This window comes from Oryctolagus cuniculus, chromosome 19 (genome assembly GCF_051225735.1).
Source record: "Oryctolagus cuniculus isolate XC-2025 breed Fujian yellow rabbit chromosome 19, ASM5122573v1, whole genome shotgun sequence".
NCBI lineage: Eukaryota > Metazoa > Chordata > Mammalia > Lagomorpha > Leporidae > Oryctolagus > Oryctolagus cuniculus.
The window spans coordinates 8438913-8457564 of record NC_142885.1 but is presented as its reverse complement, the minus strand read 5'-3'; the positions used below and the strand labels follow the sequence as shown (position 1 = coordinate 8457564).

The following is an 18652-nucleotide window of genomic DNA, read 5'->3' as shown; positions in this document are numbered from 1 at the left end:
CAATTTCCATTTTACTATCTTGAGAATATTCCCGACAACCTGTTGAATTTTTCAGCCCCTGCACCCTGGCATCATTCCCCCTGTGGAGAAGTTTTACTTTGTATTTTCCAAAGAGGGAGTCTCGTTACTTCCCACGTCTCTCAAGGGCAGACAAAGCCAGGCCCTGGGAAAACCCAGGTGGCTTCTCACCCCAGCTCTGTGGGGCAGCTGGCGCTGTGTGGCGCTCCTCCCAGGGCCTGGGGCTGGGCTGGAGTGAACCTTGGCCCTGTTCTTCTGCACTGTGAGGACATCACATGGTGTCTTTAGGGCCTGCCTTGTGGGACAGTCTGTGAAAACCAGATGGAGTGGTGCATGTCAGGGCACATCCTACAGTGCTGCTTAGGATGCCCACATGCCTGATAGGAGTCTCTGGATTTGAGTCCCGGCTCTATTCCCTGTTCCAGCTTCCTGCTAATGTACGCCCCGGGGGGCAGCAAGGGATGCCACCCATGTGGGAGACCTGGATGCAGTTCCTGGCTCCTGGCTTTGGCCTGGTCCAGCCCCAGCTACTGTGGGTATTTGGGAATGAACCAAAGAATGGGAGATATTCCCATTCTTTCTCTCTCTCTGTCTCTCTCTCTCTCTCTCTCCCTCTCCCTCCCTCCCTTTCAAATTAATAAAAATAAATATGTTTTTAAAGATTATTTTTTACACTTGATCTTAGCCAAAAGGCCGAGAAGCGACTAAAGATTATTTTTTTTAAAGATTTATTCATTTATTTGAAAGTCAGAGTTAGGCAGAGAGAAAGAGGTTTTCCATCTGTTGGTCCACTCCCCAGATGGCCACAATGGCCGGAGCTGTGTCGCTCCGAAGCCAGGAGTCAGGAGCTTCTTCCGGGTCTCCCATGCAGGTGCAGGGGCCCAAGGACTTGGGCCATCTTCTTCTTCTTCTTTTTTTTGGACAGGCAGAGTGGACAGTGAGAGAGAGAGAAAGAGAGAAAGGTCTTCCTTTTGCTGTTGGTTCACCCTCCAATGGCCGCCGCAGCCGGCACGCTGCGGGCGGTGCACCACGCTGATCCAAAGGCAGGAGCCAGGTGCTTCTCCTGGTCTCCCATGGGGTGCAGGACCCAAGCACTTAGGCCATCCTCCACTGCCTTCCCTGGCCACAGCAGAGAGCTGGCCTGGAAGAGGGGCAACCGGGACAGAATCTGGTGCCCCGACAGGGTCTAGAACCCGGTGTGCCGGCGCCGCAAGGCAGAGGATTAGCCTAGTGAGCCACAGCGCTGGCTTGGGCCATCTTCTACTGCCTTCCCAGGCCATAGCAGAGAGCTGGATCGGAAGTGGAGTAGCCAGGACTCGAACTGGCGCCCATATGGGATGCCGGCACTGTAGGCAGCAGTGGCAGCTTTAGCTGCTATGCCACAGTGCTGGCCCCTTTAAAGATAATTTTTAAAAAGTCATGCTCCAGGGGCCGGCACTGTGGCACAGCAGGTAAAGCCGCCACCGCTACCTACAGTGCCGGCATCCCATATGGATCCTGGTTTGAGACCCAGCTGCCCTACTTCCAATTCAGCTCTCTGCTATAGCCTGGGAAAGCAGTAGAAGTTGGGAAACCTGCCCCTGTGTGGGAGACCCTGAAGAAGCTCCTGGCTCCTGGCTTCAGATCGGCCCAGCTCTGGTTGTTGTGGCCATAGAGAATCAGCAGTGATCGAAAGATCTCTCTCTCTCTGTCTCTGCCTCTGCCTCTGAGTCTCTGTAACTGTGCCTTTGAAATAAATAAATAAACGGCCAGCGCTGCGGCTCGCTAGGCTAATCCTCCACCTGAGGGCACCCTGGGTTCTAGTCCCGGTTGGGGCACCAGGTACTAGTCCTGGTTGCCCCTCTTCCAGTTCAGCTCTCTGCTGTGGCCCGGGAATGCAGTGGAGGACGGCCCAAGTCCTTGGGCCCTGCACCCGCATGGGAAACCAGGAGTAAGCACCTGGCTCCTGGCTTCGGATCGGCGCAGCGCCGGCCGTAGCGGCCATTTTGGGGGTGAACCAATGGAAGGAAGACCTTTCTCTCTGTCTCTCTCTCTCTCTCACTGTCTAACTCTGCCTGTCAAAAAAAAAAAAAAAGAAGAAGAAATAAAAAAGAATAAATAAATAAATAAACCTGAGAGAGAGAAAGAGAGAGAGAGAGGGAGGGAGAGAGAAAGTGATACTCCGGACACGTGTGGCTCGTGGAGCGGGGAGACACGTGGTACAGAAGTGAGGGCCATTGCCCTCTCCTCAACCTTGGCTGGGCAGCTCCCCTGTTGTGCTGCTCCAGGGCACATGGTTTCATCTGGTACTTCAGTTACCCCATACACAATGTGGGCATAGCAGTGGCTTGAGTGTCCCCCAGAAGTTCTTGTACTGGGGCCTTGATTGCTCTGTGGGGTGTGTTGGGTCGGGTGGATCCCTCGTGAGTGGGTTGATGCCCTTCTTGAGGAAGGGGTCAGCTGTCACGGAGGCTCAGCTCCTTTTTCCTTTTCTGTAGCTGTCACCTGATTGCCTCGCCCTTGCCTTTCCGCTTTCTGCCATGAGCTGAAGCAGCAGGCGGCCCTCACCAGGAGCCGAGAAAATGCTGTTGCCATGACCTTCGCAGCTGTGATCCAAAACAAACCCACGTCCTTTTAATGTATTTTTTTTTGACAGGCAGAGTGGACAGTGAGAGAGAGACAGAGAGAAAGGACTTCCGTTTTGCCATTGGTTCACCCTCCAATGGCCGCCACGGCCGGCGCACCGCGCTGATCCGATGGCAGGAGCCAGGTGCTTATCCTGGTCTCCCATGGGGTGCAGGGCCCAAGCACCTGGGCCATCCTCCACTGCACTCCCTGGCCACAGCAGAGGGCTGGCCTGGAAGAGGGGCAACCGGGACAGAATCCGGCGCCCCGACCGGGACTAGGACTAGAACCCGGTGTGCCGGCGCGGCAAGGTGGAGGATTAGCCTAGTGAGCCGTGGTGCCGGCCCCTTTTAATGTATTTTTAAAGATTTGTTTATTTACTTGAGAGGTAGAGTAATAGAGAGGCTGCAGCAGAAAGGGGGAGAGAGAGAAAGAGAGCTTCTATCCATTGATTCACTCCTCAATTGGCTGCAACAGCCAGGACTGGGCCAGGCTGAAGCCAGGAGCCTGGAACTCCATCTGGGTCTGCCACTTGGGTGCAGGGTCCAAGTACTCTGGCTGCTTCCCCAGACAGATTAGCAGGGACCTGGATCAGAAGTAGAGCAGTCAGGACTCGAACCTGCACTCTAATATGGAATGTCGGAGTCACAAACAGTGGCTTACCCTGCTGAGCCACACACCGGCCTCTCCTTTCCTTTTTAAATCATCCTGCCCCTGATACTGTTACTGCAGCAGAACATGGGCTCACACACAGCCATCTCACAAACACCACTTCAGTGAGAGAATACACTCCCCTAGGACACAGGAGGTGCCCTGCAGGGGGCGGCGCTCACTGATGTCAGGTGATGCTGGGTCACAAGTCTCCCAGGTGCCTCTTCGCCCTTCCAGGCCCCTCCGCGTCAGGACGCAGCCCAAGGGAGAGTGGGAGCCGTGGATGGCTCGTCTTGGCTCTACGACCCAGCTCTCCATCACGATGCTTGGTGAGGTCAGTCTGGGCAAAGGAACCGATTCTGCCTCTTCCTGCTTCTCGGTCGACCAAGACCAGGGTGGCCTGGAGTGATGGAAGCCAGGACCCATCCCCGCCATCCCAACTGGGGAAAGCACGTCCCAGGGTTCTCGCATTTCTGTTTTCTTAGGGCGCGACCCAGGCTCCGTGGGAAGGGAGCCACTTTCCAGTTCCCACATCTCCCCTCCCCGGGACCACGCAGAAAGCTCAGGCTGAGCTGCCAGATCCCGCCCCCACCCCCGGGCTCCTTTGCTGCAGCCTGGTCAGGATCCCATCCGCAGATCGTCCGCTCCAGGAGCACTGGGTGCTGTGTCCTCCGCTCAGGGCTTGGTGAAGAGAAGGTTACGTTCAGGAAATGGTGATTTCACGCAGCCCATCCCACGCACCTCTCCAGGGAGCACTGTCCTCCTTGGCATCAGCCCACCTGCTGCTCCCCACGGCCCACCCTGTGGGAGCTGAAGGCCAGGAGGATCCTCCGGCATGGCTGTGAGTTGACCACACTGGCCCACTTTCTCACTCCTCTGCCGTGTTCTCTTGCGTGCCCAGTGTTCATGCATCTGCCAAGATCACCCATCCCCAGCACATCCCCCTTCCCTGTGGACAGACTCCTGACGTCAGCCCAACAGGGCACACACACACACAGCCTCTCATTTCTCCCATCTCTCTTGGATTCTCACGGTGCTTTGTGTCACTGAAGAAACTTGCAATGGCCTACCTTGGTCTCAGGCTGTTGGAGTCTCCCTGCAATTTTTTTTAAAGATTTATTTATTTATTTGAAAGTCTGAGTTACACAGAGAAAGAAGGAGAGGCAGAGAGGGAGAGAGGTCTTCCATCCGCTGGTTCACTCCCCAATTGTCCACAATGGCTGGAGCTATGCCAATCCAAAGCCAGGAGACAGGAGCTTCACCTGGGTCTCCCATGCAGGTGCAGGGGCCCAACCACTTGGGTCATCTTCTACGGCTTTCCCAGTAGCAGAGAGCTGGATCAGAAGAGGAGCAGCTGGGACTTGAACTGAGCCCATATGCGATGCTGGCACTGCTGAAGGCGGCTTTACCCACTATGCCACAGTGCCAGCTCCTCCATTCGATTTTAAAAACGCTGGGGTGAGTATTTGGTGTGGCAGTTAAGCCACTGCTTGGGACACCCTCGTCCCATATCAGGATGTCTGGTTTGAGTCTCAGTTCCTTCATTTCCCAACCAGCTCCCAGCTAATGTGTGCCTTGGGAGGCAGCAGCCGATGGCCTGAGGGTTTGGGTCCGTGCCATCCTCATAGGCCCAGCTGGAGTTCCAGGCTCTTGGCTTCAGCTTACGCAGCCCTGGCTTTTGTGGGCATTTGGGGTGAGGGGTGTGAACCTGTGGATGGAAGATCCTCTCCTTCTCTGGTTTTCCCTCCCTCTCTGTCTTTCAAATAAGTAAATAAATATATTTTTTTCAAGTTTTAAGATAAAAGTACTAAAGGAACCATCACTGGCTGCGTGCAGGCTCCCGTGGTACAGGTGTGACTGTCCCAACAGCGAGGCCAACAGGCAGGCAAGGAGGCTGCAGCAAGCATGAAGAATACAACCGTGGAAGCATGGGGGCATAGAGGGGCAGCGCAGAGGGGAGCCACTGGCTCGCGGCAGGGAGGACCAAGAGGATGTGATTGGAAGGATGAGCAAAATGTACAGTCGCCAGCGAGGAGGGGAGGGGCGTTCCAGGCACAGTGACCGGCACTGTGCTGGCCCATGGCCTGTCGCAGCACCAGACCGTCCTAGTTAGAGCCCTAAGTTCTAGAACCCTGGCCTAGCTGCTCACTGTGGGTCATGAGCCATTGCATTTCTGTCATCCCTTGCTATCTGGAGGGGACTGGGCCCAGGACTGTCCCACAGATAGTGAAATGCACAGATGTTTGAGTCCCTGGATGTAGCATGGTGTGGTGAGGCAGGTGTCACCACACAGTGGGCTGGACTGTTGCCTGCAATGCCAACATCCCACATCAGAGGGCCAGATTAAGGCCCGGCTGCTCCACTTCTCATCCAGATCCCTGCTAATGCGCCTGGAAAAGCCATGGAGGACGGCTGAAGCATTTGGACCTCTGTCAACCAAGTGGGAGATGCAGGTGGAATTCTGGGTTCCTGGCTTTGGACTAGATAAGACCTGGTTATTGCAGACATTTGGGGGGTGAACCTCTGTCATTGTGCCTTTCGATTAAATAAATAAAGACTGATTTGTTTATTTGGAAAGCAGAGTGACAGAGAGGCAGAGGCAGAGAGAGAGAGAGAGAGATTTTAACCCATAGCTGGCTGAATCTTTGGCTGTAGAACACGTGGATATGGAGAGCTGTCTGATCCAATCTCATGAGGTTCTTGTTGCAGTGGACAGAAGGTCCCATGTGACCACTTGTGCAGGGCAGGTGCTGCAGCCCAGCTGGCCGTAGGTTCTAAGCAGGGGCCATGTCTGGCTCAGTCCTGCACCTCAGAGACCAGCATGGAGCAGGCGCCCACTCCTGCCCCCCACCATAGAGCCCCCCACCATAGAGCCTCATCCATGACCTGGCTCCTGAGGTCAGAGGGTGTCAGGAGAAAGCCACACTTGACCCTGGACTCCGGGTGTGATTTGTGCTTCTGCTTTTTTTTGTTGTTGTTGTTTGTGTTTTTTTGTTTGTTTGTTTTGTTTTTGACAGGCAGAGTGGACAGTGAGAGAGAGAGACAGAGAGAAAGGTCTTCCTTTGCCGTTGGTTCACCCTCCAATGGCTGCTGCGGCCTGCGCGCTGCGGCCGGCGCACCGCGCTGATCCGAAAGCAGGAGCCAGGTGCTTTTCCTGGTCTCCCATGGGGTGCAGGGCCCAAGCACCTGGGCCATCCTCCACTGCACTCCCTGGCCACAGCAGAGAGCTGGCCTGGAAGAGGGGCAACCGGGACAGAATCCGGCGCCCCAACCGGGACTAGAACCCGGTGTGCTGGCGCCGCTAGGCGGAGGATTAGCCTAGTGAGCCGCGGCGCCGGCCTTCAGTAGCTTTTGTTATCGACTGCCCCATGCCCCAGCAAAGGGAAGGCCTGGGCAATTAGGTAGGTGAGAAAGCTGGGAGAGGGGCCGGCGCTGAAGCCGAGCCGGTGAAGCCACGGCCTGTAATGCCAGCCTCCCACATGGGCACCACGTGACGTCCCAGCTGCTCTACTTCCAATCCAGCTCCCCGCTGATGTGCCTGGGAAAAAGCAGAGGAAGGTGGTCCAAGTGCTTGGGCCCCTGCACCCACATGGGAGACCCGGTTGGAGTTCCAAGCTCCAGGCTTTGGTCTGACCCAGCCCCAGCTATTGCAGCCATCTGGGGAGTGAACCAGCAGATGAAATCCATCTCTCTCCCTCTCTCTCTCCTGAGTCCCCTCAAGAATGCTGTGATCTGAGTTCGTAAGAAAGTTCTTGTATTATTTTGTTATTTTAGATTTATTTATTTATTTAAAAGCAGAGCAACAGGGGGAGAGAGAGAGAGAGAGAAAGCTCCCATCCACTGGTTCACACTCCCTAAATGACTGCAACAGGTAGGGCAAAGTCGGGCTGAAGCCAGAATCTGCGAACTCATCCGGGTCTCCCGGTGGGTGGCAGGGACTCAGATACCAAGCCGTCACCTGCTCCTCGCAGGGTGTGTATCAGCAGGAATCAGGATCAGAGCGGGGACTCAAAGCCACGCACTCCGACAGAGGACGCCGGGGTCCCCCAAGCTGCAGCTTAACTGCTGTGCCGGATGCTCACCCCACTAAACCTCTTTTTATATTAATAACATTATAAATGAGTGTTTATGTATTAGCAACCACTGGTGTACCACGTTGGAGTGGCCGGAGCACTTGGCCAGGGGGGTACACAGACAGGGCAGGAATGTGAATTGAGTAGGCGCGACACAAGCAAGAAAACCGTTTTTGTTTTAGAGAAAGGAATCAGACAGCAGGGAATCCTACGCATGCTCTGACATGGGCGGGCCTTGAAGACACCGTGCAGAGTGAAAGAAGCACAGAGGGCGTGGGGTCCCAGGCACAGGAGGTCCCGGCAGTGGGGTCTGCTCTGTGGAGACCGAGACAGGCTGCTGCGCGTGGGGGCTGGGGCAGCCGGAAGGGAACATTTAATGGGTGCGGTTTGGGAAGATGAGAAATAAAATAACTTCTAAAAGGAAGGCAGGAGGGCAGGAGGGAGGCCCGGTCTCTGCGTCCGGCAGCAGAGTCAGCGTGAGAACACGCTCACGACGTCCTGGGCAGGTCACGCTGATGGGCGCCCCCTTAGTCTCCTGCTCTGTGAAGTGGGAAGAGGCTCCTGGGTCCTGGCTCCTGGCTCCGGATCGGTCCAGCTCCAGCCGTTGTGGCCAATTGAGGAATGAACCAGTGGATAGAAGACCCCTCCCTCCCTCCCTCCTTCTCTCTCTCTTTCTCTCTCTCTCTCTCTCTGTCTCTCCTTCTTTCTCTGTGTAACTATGACTTTCAAATAAATAAATACATCTTTTTATAAAAAAATGCATTGTGGGGCTGGTGTTGTGGCACACTGGGTTAAGCTGCTGCTTGTGACCCCCACGTCCCACCGGTTGGAGCACCGGTTCGAGTCCCGGCTGCTCTGCTTCTGATCCAGCTCTCTGCTAATGTGCCTAGGAAATCAGCAAAAGATGGTCCAAGTACTTGGGTCCCCGCCACCCATGTGGGAGACCCAGATGATACCCTGGACTCCTGGCTTTGGCTCGGCACAGTCCCAGTCATCGTGGCCAATTGTGGAGTGAACCAGTGGATAGAAGATTTCTCACTCTCTGTGTCTGTTTCTCCCTCTCTCTGTGTCATTCTGCCTTTCAAATAAATAAATAACTCTTTTACTTATTTATTTATTTTTAAAGAGTTATTTATTTATTTGAAAGGCAGAGTTACAGAGAGGCAGAAAGAGAGAGAGATACTGCATCTGCTGGCTTATTCCCCAAAATGGCCACAACGGCCAGAGCTGGGCCAAGCTGAAGCCAGGAGCCAGGAGCTTCTTCCAGGTCTCCCATGCAGGTGCAGAGGCCCAAGGACTTGGGCTGTCTTCTACTGCTTTCCTAGGTCTTAGCAGAGAGCTGGATCGGAAGTGGCACAGCCAGGACTCGAACTGGTGCCCATGTGGAATGCCGGCACTGCAGCCAGCGGCTGTACCCAGGAATGATATTTTCAACTGGCAGTGGTTCATCAGGATGTTACCCCATAGTGAGCAGAGGGACGTCTGACTGTTGGTTTTATTTGGTCTGATCAGAGTGTCTCGGCTTTAGCTCTCTGCTAGAGAAGCATTTAGGGGTGAAACGATACATCTGCGATTTCCTCTCAGACCCTCAAAACACAACAAATACAAGATAAAGAAGGCATAGAAAAGGGAGCAGACTCAGACCAGCGCCGAGCTGGGCGTGGGGGCCGTCCGTGTGTGCTGTGTCCTGTCTGCTCTTGTGGGTTTGGAACCTTCCTTCATCCGCAGTCACGACAGTGTAAACAGGCACACAGCACTTGCTCCCAGGAGGGGTCCAAACACCGCCGTGGACTTTGGAGCAAGGTGGCGTGGGTGCTGCCCGGCCCGCAGCTCCCTGATGGCACTCCTCGATTTCAGTGCTCATGGATAGCCGGCGGCCACTTCTTCGGCTTTGTTACCGATTTTAAATCCCCTGTAGACAGTGCAACCCCTTATCTCCTGGACCGGTGGGGACACACCCCGCTGTCCCTGCCCTGCACACCTGGCCACCTTTGTCCCCACACTTGACCCCCTCATCTCCTTAGCAACGCAGAAGAGCCTCTTTTTCTAAGGGAACCATGGCCTTTTTTCTTGCTTCCATTCCCTCTGCTTGGAACGTCTTTTTATTTTTTTAAAGGTTTATTTATTTATTTGAAAGGCAGAGTTGGAGAGGGAGAGAGAGGGACAGAGAGATCTTCTGTTCACTGGCTGACTCCCCCACATTGGCTGTAATGGCTGGGGCTGGGCCAGGCCGATGCCAAGAGCCTAGAACTCCATTAGGGTCTCTCACATGGGCAGCAGGGGCCCAAGCACTTGGGCCGTCTTCCACTGCTCTCCCAGGTGCCTTAGCAGGAAGCTGGATCAGACGTGGAGCAGCCAATGCTTAAACAGGCACTCCTATATGAGGCGCTGGTGTCACAGGCAGTAGCTTAACCCCCTGGCCCTTGGAGCGGCGTCTTTTCCCTCGAGGTTTGTCATTTGCTAATTCACACTTTTACTAAGGACTTGGCTTAGGCATCACCTCCTCTGGGAAGCCCTCCCTGACTTCCCCTGTTGCCTGCCCGTTTGCTGTCTTGCTGTCTCTTGGCTAGGAGGTCCGTCTCTGTCCCTGACTAGGACCAGGTAGTTGGCTCACTTTTGCATCGTGAGGGCCTGGCACACAGGAAGGACTTGAAATAGTTGTTGGTGAAATACCTAAAGTTTTGTTCTCATTTCTGTTTCTCTATGAAACAGATCTCACCATCGCCCAGTATCCTCACCTGCCTGGGGAGTTTTGAGCCCAATGCCCAATTTTAACAAGCGGCCACTCAACCTGGCCAGATCTCAGGGGCTTTTTTTTCCTTTTAAGATTAAATTAATTTTTAAAAAGACAGAGCAACAGAAAGGGTTGGGGGGGGGGGGGCTGGTCCAGGCCAAAGCCAGGAACTCCACGTAGGTCTCCAGGTGGGCGGCAGGGGCCCAAGCACTTGGACCATTGGCTGCTTTCCCAGGTGCACTAGCAGGGAACCAGACAGGAAGTGGAGTAGCCAGGACTACAGTCAGTGCTCTGATATGGGCTGTGGGCACGGAGGGTGGCAGCTTAACCTGGTGCCCGGCCCCGGGGCCTTTAACCATGCTCAATGCAGACGCTTCCCTGGAAACTGAAGCCCCCACCCTGCTCACCTTTGATAGTTTATCGGAGGGCTCAAACGGCTGCAGCTGCAGAGGCCCAGGGTGCGTGGTGCCTCCGAGGGCTCGCCTGGGCATTGTCCTGAGGTGAGACTCACCTGGAGACCTGGGCGGCTTGTCTCTACCCAGGTGGTCAGGGCTGCCCAGGTGGTTCCTATGAGCATCCGGGCTAAAAGCCACGCACTTGAGGCAGACACCAGCCAGGCGGGGGAGGGGCAGCGCTGTGAAACACCTGCTTCCTGCATTTAAGGCTGGCGTGGGGGGTGGGAGGCCACGGTTCTCTGCCAGGTAAGTGAGGCTGCGTGGTGGCTTGTCCCTGTGCGTGTGGGTGCTGGGGTGCCTGGTGTGGCTGTCGACCTCCCTGTTTGGGAGCTGCCTGAGCAGACACCCTGCTCCTGTTCGGGTCGTGAGCTGGGCTGCTGTTTGGAGGCTGCCATGGCCTTGCCTTCCACAGCGGAGGCACCACTCAGAGCTCTCCCCGCAGGTGGTGGGACAGCCCCAACAAGCTGGCTGCGGTCTGTCCTGTAGAAATTGGCCTTGACGTACAGACCCTGTGCTCAGCGGCCCATGGCTGGTTTTCGGGGTGGGTAGGGCGGAAGAGGCAGTTACTGGGTGTCCGTTGGCTCTGCTGTTCCCAGGCCTGCAGGCTTGCAGGGGGCCCGAGTGAGTCCAGCCTCCCTCGCCCTGGCCTGGACATCCAGGGGGCCTGTGGCTGTGTTCCCCCTCCCTGAGGCACCTCTCGGCGCTCTCACCTGTGGGGACTGACCCCTGGATTCAGCGCCCTTCCCTAGCCTTGGAGGCAGCCTGGGTGGAAGACCTGGGCCCCTGCCTCCCCTGGTGGGCTCCCGGGAATCCTGTGTGCTCCCCAGCACGGAATCTGGGCTCTGCAACTCACAGGGATGTCCTGTCTATGTCACTAAATCCCCTCAGAGAGCTGGAGAATGGCCAGTGGGCCCTGCCCCCTCCCAGGTTGCCCCATTCTGTGCCCAGGCACTACACCCATGTGTGGCTTTAGCTTGAAACAAATCCAACTTTTCATTTTAAAAAAGATGAAATTATGTGCATTTCTATCTGCTTCTATCTGCGGGTTCACTTCCCAGATTGCCCCATGCTGGGAAGCCAGGACCCCGGAGTTCTATCTGGGTTTCCCATGTTAGTGGCAGGGGCCCCAGGACTTGGGCCACCTTCACTGCTTTCCCAGGCACGTCAGCAGGGACTGCAACCCGTACTCCGATATGGGATGCCAGTGTTGTAGGTGGCAGCTTAGCTCCTTGTGCCACAGCACTGACCTGAAACAAATCCTACTTTGAAATCGTGGCTGCCAGTGATGTGGATCTGAACGTGTTGGCATCAAACGATCGCCCGGGTGCAGAGGAAGTGGGGAAACCGCCTGGCAGAGCAGTGTGGCTGTCCGCACCCAGTTCTGTGACGTGGGATTGGTGCAGTGGGCAGGGCATGTACGGAGCGGTGTGGGCTTGTGTGGGTTAATTTGGAGGAAGGGGTTATTGGGAGTTAACGTTCCATATCTTTCCGAAGTCTTCACACTTGTAAAGCTGTGAGCATGCATTACTTTAAAATGCAAAGAATAGTGTTTGATCGGGGCCAACTCTCGGATGATGAGACATGTCTTAATTAAAAATGGTTCTTGGTTCTTGCAAGATGGCACGCAGCGAAAGCTCAGGTCTGGGGAAGTATAGAAAAACCAAAAATGGCTTGAAATGCCCCAACCAGGGGAAGTGATTTAGCACCAATGTTGAGTTGCATGTTCCCTGGCATCTCCTCACCCAGAAGGATTGAAAGAGCAGCTCGGGAGCCTTGGGAGATGTTGGGCGTGGCCACGGTCCCTTGGCTGGGCCTCGGCCACCAGGGCAGGGTGTGTCTCTGCTTGTGGCAGGGGAGCAGTAGAGCTGGCCTGAGGCTCCGGGGAGTAAAGAAAGTCCCCCAGGAGGTGACCTGTGCCTAAATCTCCTGCGTGGCTTCTTTGGATCTTGGAGAACCTGTAGAGTAAGGCACTGACTGATTTTGCACGTGGCTCGAAGTCTCTGGCTTGGCACTTCCCAGACTGCTGGTAACGAATGGGGGGGGGGGGTGCAGCCAGCTCTCCTGGACACTGCAAGCAGCAGTGTGATGGGAGGAAGCGCGTTCTGAGCTGTGTCTAGAGGTGCCTGTGGGTGCAGGCGGGGTTTGCTGCGCAGAGTGGCCCCACGGGCGTGCTCTGGCTAAATCTGTGACTTTGAACCAGCTCCCTAAAGATGCCTCAGGGAGAGAGGGGGCCCTATCTGAGTCGGAGCCGAGCTTTCTCTGCTTCTGCCCTCCCGTAGGATATTGGGCTGGGAGGAAGGGGGCAGACATCGGAACTCCTGGGTCCATGTCCAGGGTTCCCTGCAGCCACACCTCCCAGGATATGACAGAAGAGCGGGTGGTACCCTTGGCCATGGTCCCAGAGCTGGGCACTGCCTTGGGGTTCCCCAGAAGCAAGAGCATTTCATCCCTTGGTTGCACACTGGCCTCTTCTGGACACGCATCCCAGACAGCCTTGTTCGTGGGGGTGGTCTTGTCACGTCCAGATGAGATGCAGCTGTGAGGTGGCCGCCAGAGCAGAGGGTTTCAGAAGTGGCTTTCGTCGCTTGGATGGCTTAAAATAGGTGCCTTGAGCCAACATCACCCCCAAGCATCAGGTGCCGCCCACGATGGTGACTTTGGGCTTTCCTAATTGGACCTTGTTACAGACTTTAAAATCTTTATCCTTTGTATTTGAAAGGTAGAGAAACTAAGTTCCCATCGATCAGTTCACTCCCCCAAGTGATTATAATGGCCCAGGGCGCCAAAGCTGGAAGCCAGGAGCTCAGTCCATCTCCTGTGTGTGTGGGTGGCAGGAACCCACACACACAGGACTACTTAAGCTGCCTTCCAAGGTGAGCATTTGCAGGAAGCTGGGAATCGGAGGATGTGGGCTTTCTAACTGCTGGGTCAGATGCCTGCCCTTTGTTGCAGAATATTGGCTGCAAAGGTCAATGACCAATAGAATGGACACAGGGGTGGGCTGTGAGAACTTCGGTTCCTCAGCCTGCAAGCTGGGGATTTCTCTGCCCTGCTGGCCAGGTGTTGCCTCATTACGTCTTCAGCATCTAGCATTCCTGGCACATGTTGCTGTCGGCTGTTGCTCCCCCAAATAGGCCTGTGATTCTGGTCTACTGTGTAGGTTTGTAAAACGCGGTGCGTGTTCACTCTTCGGGACCCAAGAGAGTGCTTCTCATTTAAAGCAAGCCTCCAGCTCCACCTGGCGAGCTTCTTGACGCCGTTGATGACAGCCACTCGGAAAGGAGTTCTCGCGATGGTGTTTGAAGGGATGACGTAGCCACGGTGTAGCCCTAAAAAGGGATGCTTCTTCTCACTGGGGGAGAGGTCACTTTCCAGCCTGAGCTCCCAGAGCCGAGCCTGTCTGACCACACAGTTCTCTCCTCTTCTGGGTGTGCTGAGTTCTGGTCCCCGAGCACTGCGGAGGAAAGCTACCTCCACCTTGACCTTGTATAGAACTAACCTAGAGCCTGAGGTTGTATTGGCCAATTTTTTTTTTTTTTAAGAGGCAACAACTGAGGGACTTGGGATGGCACTGAGGCCCCATGGCACAGCTCTGACTGGGGCGTGGGAGGCAGTCAGCGCAACTAGCCGAACGATTGAGGGTTTTGTTCGGATTTGATCCGTGTGTCTCTGAGCTGGAGGGAGGGGGAGAGATCGGTCAGTTCTAGGAAGTAATTTGCATTTCCCATTCTCAGAGTTGCAGACACAGTGTGGGCTCTCCTTGCCCAAGCTCTTGAAGGGATTAATGCTTTAAAGCAGGCATTGGCCAAGCAGTTAAAACCCCTAAAGCCCACGGGGGAGTGCCTGAGTCCCATATCTGCCTCTGGCTGCTGACTCCAGCTTCCCTCTAGTGCAGACCCTGGGAGGCAGCAGTGATGGGTCAAGTGGTTGGGTCCCTGCCATCCACACGGAAGACTTGGTTTGAGTTCCTAGCTCTAGGCTTTGTCCCAGCCCTGTCCTATCCATTGTAGGCACTTGGAGAGTGAACCAGTAGATGGGAGCTCTCTCTCTCTCTGCTTTTTAAATAAACCATTGTTTTACTAAACTTTTAAAAAAATTATTTATTTGGAAGGCAGAGTTACAGAGGGAGGAAGGGGGAGAGACAGATCTTCCATCTACTAGTTTGCTCCCCAAATGGTCCTAATGGCCAGGGCTGGGCCATGCCAAAGCCGGGAACTTCATATGGGTTTCCCACATGGGTGGCAGGGGCCATGTTCATTGCTTTTCCAGGCCATTAGCAGGGAGCTGGATCGGAAGTGGGGCAGCCAGGACTTGAACCAGTGCTCATACAAGATTTCAGCATTTTGGGCAGTGGTTTAATCTGCTGTATCACAACATTGTCCCTAAATGATTAATTTAAAAAGCAGGCAGTAGGGCTGGTGCTGTGGTGTAGCAGAGAAAGCCACTACCTGCAGTGCCGGCATCCCATATGGGTGCTGGTTCGAGTCCTGGCTGCTCTACTTCCAATCCAGCTCTCTGCTGTGGCCTGAGAAAGCAGTAGAAGATGGCCTAAGTCCTTGGGCCCCTGGACCCACATGGGAGACCCGGAAGAAGCTCCTGGCTTTGGGTCAGCTCAGCTCCAGCCATTGAGGCCATTTGGGAAGCGAAGAAGCAGATGGAAGACCGATTCATTCTCATTCTCATTCATTCATATTCTCTCTCTAACACTGTCTTTCAAAGAAATAATAAATCTTTAAAAATAAGTAAGTAAGTAAAAAGCAGGCAGAGTTGGCAGGAAGAGGCCCCAGAGAGGCCATGTGGGATGTTATCCTGCTCTGCCCTGAGACTCGGCTGCCGTGGTCCCCTGCAGCTCCTGCCCTGCTGTGGTCCGAACGTGGGTGGCGCTTTGCTTCAGGGACGTGGCCCAGGTGTGGCTGCCTGACACTGCCACGTTCTGATTCCCCTCTTTGTGCTGCTCCTTCGCTGGGTCTTCGTCCTTGTGAGGCCTAAGGGAAGCCTCATCCATTCTTGCTCTTATCTCACAGCTTGTCTTTTTTTCCTAAGCCATCCATCTTGGCTCTAAACTCACACAATTCTCCAGGTTGTCTACACTGGCCCTTCCCAATCGACTTGCTCTCCAGAACCATCAGCTGTGATCCACTGAAGACTCGGGTCTGTTGGCCTTCCTTGTGCAGTTCTGTCTTTTCTGTGATGTGGTCTGGACCACCTTGCGTGCTCAGGAGCAGGTGGAGTTCACCGCACCCGAGCGCATGGGAGTCCCTGCTGCCTCAGGGAAAGCTCGCCCTCCCACGGTGCGCCTGTTCCCTTTGCCGCTGTGTCTCCCACACCCTCCTGCAGCCAGCATTCGAGAACCTCCTACCTGCTGGACATTATATTATTTGAAAGGCAGAGTTAGGAGGAGAGAATTTTGATCTGCTGGTTCATTCCCCAGATGGAGTGTGAACCAGCAACAGATGGAGCTGTGCCGATCTGAAGCCAGGAGCTTCTTCCTGGTCTCCCACATGGGTGCAGGGGCCCGAGGACTTGGGCCATCTTCTACTGCTTTCCCAGGCCATACCAGAGAGCTGGATCGGAAGAGGAGCAGCCGGGACTAGAACCGGCGCCCACATGGGATGCCAGCACCACAGCAGGTGGCAGCTTTACCCGCTGTGCCACAGGGCTGGCCCCTCGTGGTGAAGGAGCCGGGGGGGTTGCACCTAAGACACACGTGGTGCTGCTGCCAACAGGAGCACAGAGGGAAAGATGGGTGAGCAAGAAGAGGTCCGATCAGTGAACACTGGAAGTCCAAGAGGCTCCTTGGGCAGCTGCCTGGACTTCTTGTGGGAAAGCCTTCCACAGGTGGTGACTGAGCTGAGCCCCAAGGAGCCAGCGACTCCCGGGTTCTGAGAGGAACGACTGGTTCTGAGGCCCCTGCAGGGGTGGTCACAAAGGCCCAAGAGTCAGGGCAGGCATCCGGCCTGGAGGTTGATGCCCATGGCCCCCATCAGAGTGCCTGGGTTTTGTTCCTGGCTCTGATTCCAGCTTCCTGCCAACACAGGCCTGGGGAGGCAGTGGTGATGCATTGAGTGACTTGATCCCTGCCACCCACAAGGCAGACCCGGACTGAGTTCCTGGCCATCAGCACTGGCCAGAGCAAACCCCAGCTTTTGGAGGCATCTGGGGGAGTGAATCAAAGAGAAACTCTGTCTCTTTTGACTTTCTGCTTCCCAAATAAAGAAAAAAAAAAACTTTTTAAAAAGATTTAATTATTTGAAAGGCAGAGTTACAGTGAGGGAAGGGGAGACACAGATCTTCCATTCACTGGTTCACTCCCCACACAGCCACATTGACCAGGGCTGGACCAGGCTGGACCAGGAGCTGCTTCTGGGTGGGTGCAGGGGCACAAGCACTTGAGCCATCTTCTGCTTTCCCAGGCACATTAGGCAGGGGGCTGGATAGGAAGTGGAACAGCTGGGACGTGAACCAGTGCCCAAATAGGATGCTGGCATTGCAGGCAGGCGCTTAACCCACTATGCCAGAATACTGCCCCAGGAAAAAACAAAACGCTCTTAAATCCAAGAAAAGCCAAAAGGCTTAGAGCAAAGAGATCAGGAGACAGCGCTGGAGTGGAGTGGGCTGGGGCAGCTCCTCAGGGCACCACAGGGAGTTTGGGTTTTCTTTTGACATCAGTGGGCAGCCAAGCGAGGGTTTTTTAAGCTGGGGAGCTACATGATTAGATTCGTTCTTCCTAACATGCCTTCTTGGTTTTTGTTGTTGTTTGTTGAAAGGCACAGAGCTCGCATTTGCTGGTGTGATTCCAAAAATTCCCAAAATGAAATTCCTGCAACGGCAGGAACTGGGAGCTGTGTGTGTGACACGAGTCTAATCACCTACCGCCTCCCAGGGTGCATGTGGGCTGGAAGTCGGAGTTGGGGAACAGGGCCAGATACTGAACTCATGTAGTCTGAAGTGGGGCGCGGGCACCTTAACCACCAGCCCAGACACCTGCCCCCACCATCAGTATCGGCAGAGCAGGGGACATCTGTAGTAGTGAGAGCTGATGTGGCCTGGGCTCCCCATGCTGGTGGGCTGGGTGTGGGAGGAGAGCGGCGTCTTCCTGGTGCACCTGCGTGGCCTCCTGCCCACCGGGCACAGGTGCTGTGGTTGCAGCTCCCAGGACACCAGGTCTGAAAAGCTTCTGTTTTCTGTCCAGCGTACCCCAGTGATGGGAGGGCCAGCCTGAGCCAGACTGGCCCTAGAAGATCCTCATTAGGACTGGAGCCCAGGGCTGGTCCCCTTGCTGTCCCTGTGGTGCTTACCCCCTCCTTAGGGGGCTCCCGGGCCGTCGAGGGGGCTGGTGTGGGGATGCTTCTAGAAGCCGACGCCATGAGTCTGCTCCATGGGGGGAGCACACGCTGGGCTCTGAAGCGCCCCCTGCGGTTGTTCTTCCCGCAGGTGATTTCCTCCTGCCAGTGACCATGCCCACCTTGGACGTCCCGGAGGAGAGGCTGAGGAAGTTTAAGTACCGGGGCAAAGAGGCATCTGTGAGTATTCAGCGGTCTCCCAGGGACCGGCAGTTGAAATGCATTAAACACGGGATGGAGCAGACTGGGGGACAGGGAGGAACCCCAGCAAAATCTCCATCCAGATAGGCTCGTGGTGGTTCGCTGGGACGTTCCTGAAACTTTGCTGGATGTATGAAATTTTCACAAGATGTTGAGTTGAGGATGAGGAGGAGGGACAAAGGGACGTGAGCCTGGGAGCCAGACGGCTGTGGAGACAAACCGGGGTTACCGTGTGACTGTTTATTTTTTTTCCCACTTAGTTAGAAAGGCAGAGAGGGGCTGGTGTTGTGGCCCAGCAGATGAAGCCGCTGCTTGCAATCCACCATTCCACACAGGAGTGCTGGTTCAAGGTGCAGCCATTCTGCTTCAACCCAGCTTCCTGCTAATGTGCCTGGGACGGCACCAGGTGATGACCCAATACTTGGGCCACTGCCACCCATTTGGAAGACCACAGTGGAGTTTATGGCTTTGGCCTGGCCCAGCTCAGCTGTTGGTGGCCATTTGAGTAGTGAACCAGTGATCAGAAACACTCCTGCACTCTGCCTTTCAGATAAATAATTAAAAAAAAAAACA

The 18652-nt window shown here is 55.0% G+C and overlaps 1 protein-coding gene and 1 non-coding gene across 5 annotated transcripts in view; one reads left to right on the top strand and one right to left on the bottom strand.

Annotated features, from left to right (window-relative positions):
- Positions 1 to 525: 525 nt before the first annotated feature.
- Positions 526 to 723, bottom strand: LOC127491499 (U2 spliceosomal RNA). The gene has a single exon (XR_007920222.3). It is a non-coding gene; the product is annotated as a U2 spliceosomal RNA (small nuclear RNA).
- An 8914-nt stretch (positions 724 to 9637) lies between these two features.
- Positions 9638 to 18652, top strand: part of KPNA7 (karyopherin subunit alpha 7) — a 44534-nt gene continuing 35519 nt past the window's right edge. For 2 of the 4 annotated variants that reach the window (XM_089321501.1, XM_089321498.1), the window contains exons 1-2: positions 10658 to 10781; positions 17970 to 18058. In XM_089321501.1, the coding sequence (XP_089177627.1) occupies positions 17993 to 18058 (66 nt within the window). In that variant the 5' untranslated portion in view covers positions 10658 to 10781; positions 17970 to 17992. Of the gene's footprint in view, positions 9795 to 10657; positions 10782 to 17969; positions 18059 to 18652 lie in introns of those variants that run through there. The other 2 variants (XM_089321499.1, XM_017337874.4) reach the window with 2 other exon arrangements.